This window comes from Numida meleagris, unplaced genomic scaffold (assembly GCF_002078875.1).
Source record: "Numida meleagris isolate 19003 breed g44 Domestic line unplaced genomic scaffold, NumMel1.0 unplaced_Scaffold250, whole genome shotgun sequence".
Classification (NCBI taxonomy): Eukaryota; Metazoa; Chordata; class Aves; order Galliformes; family Numididae; genus Numida; species Numida meleagris.
In genome coordinates, this window is record NW_018364306.1 from 304,228 (window position 1) to 313,754 (window position 9,527).

At 64.8% G+C, this 9,527-nt stretch overlaps 1 protein-coding gene across 1 annotated transcript in view; it reads left to right on the forward strand.

The window, feature by feature from the left end:
* Positions 1-9,527, forward strand: part of DCTN1 (dynactin subunit 1) — a gene marked incomplete in the record, with an annotated part of 40,821 nt that overhangs the window by 21,497 nt on the left and 9,797 nt on the right. Inside the window, 5 exon segments of the mRNA XM_021382596.1 lie at positions 4,689-4,877; positions 6,739-6,936; positions 7,966-8,170; positions 8,340-8,418; positions 9,273-9,432. Of these exon segments, the coding sequence (XP_021238271.1) occupies positions 4,689-4,877; positions 6,739-6,936; positions 7,966-8,170; positions 8,340-8,418; positions 9,273-9,432 (831 nt within the window).

Sequence of the window (9,527 nt, forward strand, 5' to 3'; positions counted from 1 at the left end):
CGCAGCGCTGCTCGGGGCTCGCGGGGGACGGCCGTGCTCTGCTCCGCGGGTTGCATGCTGCTGCGGGGCCGGGGGGACGAGCGGGGGGTGCGCGGTGCCGTGATGCGCTCCGGTGCGGTGCTGTGCTGTGCTCGGTGCTGCCCTGCATGCTTATTTTTAGCACGGCCGGGATGTCGCCGCTCGCCTTAAGGAGAAACCTGGAGGATTTTTGCCTGGTTTCAAGAAGCGGCAGTGGAAATCACCGAAGGCCTCTGCTGCATCAGCAAGGAGACTTTGCGGCTTTAATGCCTAGCGTTACGGCGGCTGGTCTCGGTTTATGGATGTGGTGCCTTAAACTCGCCGAATAGAGCGAAGTGCCCTGCTCTGCCCTGCCCTGCGGTGGCTGCAGCGGCTCCGTGCGACCTCCTCCAAAGCAGAGCTCCACGGGCACCGACCCCGCGGTCCCGCAGCTCTGTCCCGCGCTGCTCCTGGCTCTGTCCTGCTTTTCCTCCGTGCGTGGCCGCTCCTGCTCGTGCACGAGGCGTTCCAGCTGTCGGGAGCCGCTGCCACGCTGTGCAGGGTGCACTCGGCGTGACCCTGGGAGGGCCGCGGTGCTGGGGGTGGGTGCTCGGTCGTCCCCGTGCCGGGTGATGCTCAGAGCTGCACGCTGCCCAGGAGGCCCCAGAGCTGCGGGAGATCCCGGCTGTGACCCACACAGCAGCTTTCGGTGGCACCAGAGCTGCACCAGCCTGGTCCAGCACAGCTTGGCAGCGTGGCACCGCTCCTGCCCACCGCACGGTGACCGATGGGATAGCCACAGCCAACCCGGTGCTGGGGTCTGGGAGGCCGCAGCGTTTGTGCTGGGCTGCGCCAGCCCTGGAGCCAGGCAGAAGCCGCGGTGCCTGCGCCCGTCTGCCAAGCAGGGCAGTCTGCGTGCCGCCCGGCTGCACTTCCTTGCACGGGAGCGGGCGAGGAGAGCCGCACCGCCTGACCGTGATGGCCGGGGAGGAGGAGCCAGCATCGCAGCGAGTGCAGCGAGGAGCGCAGATGGTGAACTGCTGCTGGAAAGCCACCCCCTGCTTCCTTCCCCCTAAGGAGGGGTGAGGGCATCGCAGTTCAGTCCCTGCGGCGCTTCTGCTAGGAGTGGTGAGGCCGGACAGATGGACAGGATGGGTGGCAGGGGCCCACAGCTTCCCTGGCCGAGGAGCGGTCACCCAGCGCTGGCGGCTGGGCTCTTCACCGTGGCTCGGACCAAAGCCGCCTTCCACGTTACACCAGGCCGTGCCGGGAGAGGAGGCATGAAACCAGGACCCGTCTCTGTCATTCTACGTGGCCGCCTTCGAAGAACATCGCCGAGAGGTGCCCCTGTCTGGCAGCATTCAGTTTGCACCGGGGGAGTTACAGACCCAGAGTGGCTCCAGCTGGAGGGCGCTTTCAGAGGCCGCCTGGTGCCCGCAGCGAGCAGGGACACCCGGAGCCCATCCCTGAGCTGGGCTGTCTGCAGGGACGGGGCAGAGGTTGCTCCGCTTTGGTACCACCGGGTCCCCAAGGAGCTGTTTCCTGGGGAATCTTATTGCCCCTCTGTGTGGTCGTATGCAGCAGGACTGTATGCAGCAGGTCTGTAGGTAACGGGTCTGTAGGTAACAGGACTTCCAGAAGAAGCCAAAGTGCCCCGGCAGAGCTCGTGCCGTTGCTCCCGAAGCAGTGCTGTGTGTACTGGAGATGTAAAGCTCTTCTGTTCTCGTTGCATTTTCCCAGCTGGCTTTGCAGAGCAGGAGATGTTCAGGGAGATGTGCGTCCCTTCGAGGAATGGTCCGAGTGAAAAGAGTGGGGTTTAGCCTCAGCAAAATGGCAGTGAGCAGCTCGTGCCCGTGAGCGGTTCCTGCTGCTGGGTTGGGTTGGGTCAGGTTGAGCTGGGTTGGAGCTGTGTGTCCCCAGAGCGGGGCCGTCCCCACTGCTGCCCTGGCCCCACCGTGCCCAGGGGTGGCTGCGGGGATCCCCCTGCGGTGTGTGATGCCCCTCGGGGTGCGCTGGGCTCCGCGCTGGGGTCCTGCCCTGGGCGTGCGGATGCGTTTGTGTCTGGAGATGAGAAGGAAGAACGGAGGTGTTTGGGAAGAGGCGTCAGGAGGTGCCGTCCCTGCGAGCTGTGTGGCAGAAGAGGAGCAGAGCCCGGGGCCGCAGCATCTGGGGGCAGCTGCTCAGGGATGCCCCGGCTCCTTCAGCAACAAAGGGGTGGTTGGGAGAGAGGAAAAAAAAACGATTCTGGTAATAACCGAGTCAACCTCCCGCTCGGTGGACATCTCTAAGAAGGAAGGAGCCGAGTGAAACGCGCTTTCCGGCAGCAGAGCCCGGCGAGCCCCGCACAGCACCGCAGGGACAGCACCGCAGGGACAGCACCGCGGGGACAGCACCGCAGGGACAGCACCGCGGGGACAGTGCCCGCAGCCCCGGCATCGCCGTGCAAGGGAGGGATGTGACTGCGGTGCGGGGCTGCGCTGCTCCGGGGGGTGCGTGCGGCCGGGCTGCGCTCGCGGGGCTTCCCCCGGCAGCGCGGCAACCGGCACCGGCACCTGCTGCCACCAGCACTAACCTCAGCCATCTCTTTTGTTTCCTTTCCCTGTTCTCTGCCGCTGTGCCGCTGTACCTCTGCTCCTGTCTTTCCCTGTCTGAATGTCTCTCCTCCTCTGCCTTCTGCTCCCGCGTCCCCGCAGACCACCGCCCGGCGGCCCAAGGTGAGCAGAGCGGCGGCGGTCGTGTCCCCGTCACCGGGTGCTGCGTCGTGTCCCAGCGCTGCGCTCGGCACCCGAAGGGGCTCCCCGGTTTCACGTGCTCCTCCGGAGCGCGCCTGAGTCGCGGGGCTCTGCTGGGGCAAAGCGTGCGTGGGAAGCAGCGCTGCCGCCCGAGCCGTGTCCGGATTGCAGTGTGGGAGTGCAGGGCCGTGGCCAGGCGGGTGCTGCTCCGTGTCCCCGCTCGTCACTGCTCTTCCCGCTGGCGAGCGCGGGGCTGGGGAGCGGTGAGAGCTGGCGGCCAGGGCTGGGTCAGCCCAGCAGAGCTGCTTGTGCTTCAAGGCCTGCCCCGCCGCGGGGCGCGTGCATTGGGAAGCGGCGCGGCACGTGGTGACATGAGCAGAGGGAGGGAGATCCCCTAGGAGCTCGTTAACAGCCGGGTTTGGGCTAATGAGTGGCGGACAGCTTTATCTCTCCTTGGGAGGGCTCCCTGCAGGGATGGCTTCACCCTCAGCACTGTGCAAGAGTCACTGTGTCATTCAGGATGGGAAACGCCTCTGGGACCCCCAAGCCCACCCCACTCTGCCGTGCCCACTGGCCGTGTCCCCAGTGCCACATCTCCACGGTTCCAGGGCACACCCAGGGATGGGGACTCCCTCCCCTCCCCTGGCACAGTGTGAGGCCGTCACCTCTCATCGTCGTTCCCTGGGAGAAGACAGCCTCCCTTCAGGGCGCTGCAGAGAGCAGTGGGGTCCCCTGGGCCTCCTCCTTCAACCTGAGCCATCCCAGCTCCCCCAGCCGCTGCCCGTAAGACTTGTGCTCCAGCCCTGCACAGCCCGCTGCCCTCACCAGGGCACGCTGCAGCTTGGTCCTTCCCGGCAGCAGTGTCACCCCCAGCCCCGGCGCCGTCAGCTCTGCCGTGAGCACCTGGGGCCATACGGGGCTGCCCCCCGGCGTGTTGCCGTGTGCCCGCAGCTGAAGGCTTCGCCCAAGAAGCACTTTTAGTCCCCGCAGCAGCAGGAACAAGAGCTCCCTTGTTGGGGCGGTGCGTTTCTCAGAGCTGGCGCGTGCAGCTCGATGCCATGGAGACTGCTCCGTGCCGGAGTGTCACCGATGGCACCGGGGTGGGGAGCGCTGCGCCGCGCCTGGCCGTGCTGCCTTCACCCGGTGCTGCTGTGCTGCGTCGGGTGTGGGTCGGACAGCAGAGACCGAGCACGTGGGGCAGGCAGCGGGCAGTGGGCACAGCGGTGCTGTGCTCTGCATCCAGGTGCTGTGCCTCGAGGGGCCGCTGCGCTCCGTGCAGCCAGTCTCGAGGAGTGAATGGGGTCAGGAGATGAGACTGCACGGCTCCGGGGCGCAGGGCTGACCGGGTAGGACAGGTTCTTGCCGGGCCAGTGCCATCCCTGGGCCCAGTCCTGGGCCTGCAGTGGCAGCTGGCAGTGCTCCTTAGCTGCGGTTCCGTCAGGCTCCCACGCTTCCCCTCGGGCTCCAGCTGCTGCTCTCCCGTTCTTTTGCTCCGTTCCCCGTAAGTTCCCCTCTCTGTCCCCACACTGAAGCTGCAGACCCGGGGCACACGTGGGCACAAGGGATGCACGGGTGTGTTGTGGGGGCAGCCTGGCTGTGGGTGCGGGGGGGGAGGTGGCACAGCGATGCTCTGCTGTCTCCAACCCTGGGGGCCTCACTGCCGTGTCACCACGCCTGGCACAGGGCTGCTGCACACCGACAGCTGCTGTGGGGTTCTTTAAGCTTCTGTAGCCAGAAGTGCCATCAAGCGTGACCTTCTGCCGCCGATGCCTGGGAATGTGGCCCCAGGCAGACTCGGCCCGGAGCACCGCTCTGCCTTCGCTCTGGTCTTGCTGGTGGCAGCTCGGAGCCGTGGTTGGCAGCGATCGGTGCCGGGGTGGGGGGGGAGTGGACGAGGGGCGGCCGTGGCAGCGCATCCCCACCGCTCACCCCACTGATGCTCTGCCCTTTGCTTTGCAGCCCACCCGGACCCCCACCTCCGCCGCCTCCAGCGGCACAGCGGGGCCCTCGGGGTCGGCCTCGGCCTCGGGCGGGGAGATGAGCAGCAGCGAGCCCAGCACGCCCGCCCAGACGCCGCTGGTGGGCCCCGTCATCCCGTCCCCCTCGCTGACCTCACCGGTGGCACCCATGGTCCCTTCACCCACCAAGGTAAGCTCGGGCTCCACGTGTGCAGGGCCCTGCCTGCCCCATAGGGATGAGGGGAATCGTGTCCTCAGAGCTGGATTGGGGGCAGAGCCCTGCAGCTCACAGCCCAGGGCTGCTCGAGTCCCATCCTCCTTTACCCTGTAGTGTGAGGGGATCCCCATTGCCCCAGTGCTGCAGTGCAGGCTTATGGCACGTCGGCAGCGCTGCCTGCTTGGTGGTGTTTGCCCAGGGGTGAGAAAGCAGAGCGGAAACCTGCTCCTTCTGTCCTGTTTGACACACAGGGCATTTTGCAGATCTCTTCCCCAGCGTCCCCCAGCTCGATGGCTTTCAGCCTTGGTCCCGGGGCTGCCGTAAAGCCGTGCTGCTGGGGTGAGGTGTGAGCGCTGCGGGACTGGGGTGGGGAGCACGGGACGCCGTGTGGGGCTGCCCAGGCTGCAGCCAGGATGGGGGGCTGTGAAACCCCAGGGCTGGGGGTGCGCGGGGAGCGTTACACTGAGCTGTGTGACACCCACAAAATGCAAAGCAGGTGGGTCTGGGGTTTTCTTTCCACGGTGCAAGCACTGAGCTTTCCTCCAAGGCTCTGCTGCGGTTGCAGGGGATAAGCTGGCAGCCCCAGGGCAGGGAGTCTCATGTGTTGTGCCACTGTGGGCACAGAGAGGCTGTGGGACCCTGTCCCTGGGGCAGCCCCATCCCACGGTGCAGCTTCGAGCCCGGCCGGAGCCCTCCCCGGCCCCCCCAGCCCACGCCTGGTGCTGCGGAGCGCAGTGTGCTCGGGCTGTGGGGCTTAACCTGCAGCTTTCTCTGCCCGCAGAGCGGCCCAGCAGTGGGGCAAGGTGTGCGGGAGGACCAGGTGACTGCTGCCCGTGGCCGTGCTGTGTGCATGCGGGGGCTGCAGGGGTCACTGCCGTGCAGCGAGTCCTCGCTCGTGGCCGGGGGTACCTCGAGCAGCGCGATGCTCGGTGGCTGTGTGCCTCCTGCTCGCGGCTCAGCCCTGGGGCTCGGTGCCAGGGCAGTCGGTGTGCCCTCCCCCGAGAGCACCAGCATCGTTTCTGGCAGTGCCGTGCGCTGAAGGTAGTGCTGGTTTCACCGTGAAACCCCAGCAGCACAGCCCGGAGCCGCATGGAGCAGCAGGGATGGATCCGGGGAGCGCTGGGGGCACAGGTCCCCAGCAGTGGGCACAGAGCCCCAGGGAGCCCTGGTGGGCACAGGGTCTGCCTGGGCTCACGGGGGATGGGCTGGGGCTGGGGCTGGGATCTACGAAGGTGCCCTGGGGTCAGGTTCCTGCTGGGTGTGAGCGCAGCCGGCGTGCCCTGCTCGTGTGTCCGCATGCCCGCGTTGCACACTAACAACTTAGCACTGGTTGCTGTGAGTCTGCAGTGCTGCACAGGTGGTTGTGTTAAAACCTTTCTATGAGAGCTGGTTCTGTTTATGAAGACACGTTTCCTGCATGCCCTAACCCCACTGTGCCCTCATGGGTGGGGGGGAAAGAGTGACCGAAGGGTGAGCTGGGGCCGGGTTTCATTTATTTGTGTTTGTAAAAGGACTGGGGCATCCCTGTCCCGCAGGGAAGGCAGCGGCCAGGAGCTCAGCACCACTGCGAGCAGCCTCAGTGCCAGGGGGCACTGCTCACAAGCTCTGGGTAGACAAAGCCAACAGGTTAAATCCTGACTGAGGGGGCTGTGGGCACAAAGCTGCGAGTGGAGATCTCCAAAACCTGCCCCCGTGGCGATGCCAGGGTGCTGGCAGCTGGGGGTGACTGGGGCAGTTGCGAGCTTTTGCTCTCTGGGGGTTAAGTGAGGGTCCGTGGAGCTCTCTCCTAAGAATGCTGCTGTTCCTCTTGGTCACTCTCGGTTTGATGCTGTAGGAGGAAGAAAACCTGCGTTCCCAAGTCAGGGACCTGGAGGAGAAGTTGGAGACTCTGAAGATAAAGCGCAATGAAGACAAAGCCAAGCTGAAAGAGCTGGAGAAGTACAAGATCCAGCTGGAGCAGGTGCAGGAGTGGAAGAGCAAGATGCAGGAGCAGCAGGCAGACCTGCAGAAACGGTTAAAGGAGGCCAAGAAGGTGAGCGTGCAGCTCGCGTGGGGCTCCCCAGCGTCTGTGGAGAAGCACCTCGCACCTCGCTGTGCTAGCTCGGGGATTGCACTGTCTAAGCAGGCAGCACGTTCCCGTGCAGCACTCCTGGCTTAAAGCAGCTGCATCACAGCTTGGTTTTGTTGTAATGTGGCACTGATGGAGGCTTCTCCTTGCGGTGCTGATTAGGACGGTCTGTGTGGGCCGAGGGAAGCTGGGCTGTGCTGTGCCCAGGATTCCCACTGGAGCCGAGCGCACCCTGAGGGAGTGGGGGGCCTCTCTGTCTGTTCCTCCCTTTGGGGACATGGTGTGGGCTCCCGATGATAGGATCACAGCGTGGTTGGGTTGGAAGGGACCTCACAGCCCCCAGCCCCACCCCTGCCACGAGCTGGCTGCCCCCACCGACTCAGGCCCCCTGGGGCCCATCCATGGCCTCAGGCACCTCCAGGGATGGGGCACCACAGCTCCAGGCAGCTGGGGAAGGGACAAACTGGGGAGAGGTTCCCTACCCCCACCTTCCCCCTCTAAGGGGAGAAGAGAGGAGAGGTGAAATGGGAGCATGGGCAGCAGGCCACCCATCCCAACCGTGATCAGCTTTCATTAATTAGAACCGTAGGATCATGGGATCCTTGCCCAGTGGTGGTGGGTGAGAGTCCCCCAGGGTGAGGGGATGGGGCTCTGTGCATCCGCTGGAGCTCTGGGCATCCCTGTTCATTACAGGGGAGTGGGACCTGATGGCTCTTGAAGGTCCCTTCCAACTCAAGCCAATCTGTGGTTCTATAGAATGATGGAATGGTTGGCTTGGAGGGAACATGGAAGCCCAGCCAGGCCCAACCCCTGCAGCAGGGGTTGCCCAGGGCCCCATCCAGCCTGGCCTTGGGCACCTCCAGATCGGGCCTGAGCCACGGGAGAGCCACGAGAGCTGCGGCTGCCCAGGGCTCGTGCTTTGTGGGACGGCTCTCCTTTGCTGGCCTCGCCCTTCGGGGCACAGCGTTTTCACCCGCGTGTGCTTGACCCCAGGAAGCCAAGGACGCGCTGGAAGCCAAGGAGCGCTACATGGAGGAGATGGCCGACACCGCCGACGCCATTGAAATGGCAACCCTGGACAAGGAGATGGCAGAGGAGCGGGCAGAGTCCCTGCAGCAGGAGGTGGACTCTTTGAAGGAGAAGGTGGAATACCTCACCATGGACCTGGAGATCCTGAAGCACGAGATCGAAGAGAAAGGTGGGCGAGGAGCCGGGAAGGGGCAGCTCGGGCTGCTCCGTCTGCTGAGCCCTGGGGAAGGCAGGGATGGAGCTGCTGCTCCTCGGGTGGGTTCAGCGCCAGGGGAGCTGGGTCTGGTTGGCACCCGGTGTGTCCCTGCGAGCAGAGCGATGCTTCCTTTCTACTGCAGGCTCGGACGGAGCAGCGTCCAGTTACCAGGTCAAGCAGCTGGAGGAGCAAAACGCGAGGCTGAAGGAAGCTCTCGTGAGGTAGGAGACCACCTGAGCTCCCCAGCAGGACGGGGGTCACTGATCAGAGTAGCTCTGCGGATTGGTGCACGTGGCCTGGGGCCGTTCCTGAGCTCTGGTGCTCTCTAAGCCCTCAGCAGAGAAGGGAGGATTCCTTGTCCCTGGGGTGATGCTTACTGGGGGAAAATGAGCGGCTTCACAAATGTCCAGTGCCTGCACTGCAGGAGGCAGAGCTCTGCTCTGCTGTGCTCTGTTCTGCTCTGCTCTGCTGTGTTCTGTCCTTCTCTGCTCTGCTCTCAGAGCTGTGTGACCACACACGGGTGCAGCTCTGCTCTCAGCACGTCACAGAATGCCTCTCCTCGTCTCAGCTCTGCCTTTTTTCTGCTGTCGACCATCTCTCCCGCCTGCAAAGGGCTGTGAACGCGGCTGCTGTTTCTCCTCACTCTCCTGGTTCCTCCTTTCTGTCTTTCTCCTGTCCCATTTACAGTTATCCTCTCTTTCCCGTCCCACCCGCGCTCTCCGTTGTCTGTTTTCCCATTTTGCCTCCCTTGTGCTCGTGTCCCTGGGGGTGGTGGCCGCCCGCACCGCACTGCCACCGCGTGCTCCCTTCGGGCTGGGGGCAGCTCGTCCCTGAGATACGTGGTCGCTGAGTGCCTTAGAGAGCCCAGCTGTGGCATTCTGAGTGCCCTTGGCCGAGCTTTGCCAAGTCCCTTCAGAGCCCAGCTGGCACACACAGGTCCTGGGGCTCCGCAGCAGCGCGGTGCCAGCACTGTGGGCATCTCAGAGCCCCCCAGGAGCAGTGTGCTGCACAGAAATGGCCTCACCCCGCTGCCTGGGCTCCTGCTGGGCCTCTGCTCAGCGTGGGTCTCCTGCAGGATGCGGGACCTCTCTGCGTCGGAGAAGCAGGAACACGTGAAGCTCCAGAAGCAGATGGAGAAGAAAAACACGGAGCTGGAGTCGCTGCGGCAGCAGAGGGAGAAGCTGCAGGAGGAGGTGAAGCAAGCGGAGAAAACGGTCGATGAGCTGAAGGAGCAGGTGAGTGCTGCGGGGGGGGCACTGCTGGGGCACTGGGCAGCAGCTGTGGGGCACTGGGCGGCAGCTGTGGGGCACTGGGCAGCAGCTGTGGGGCA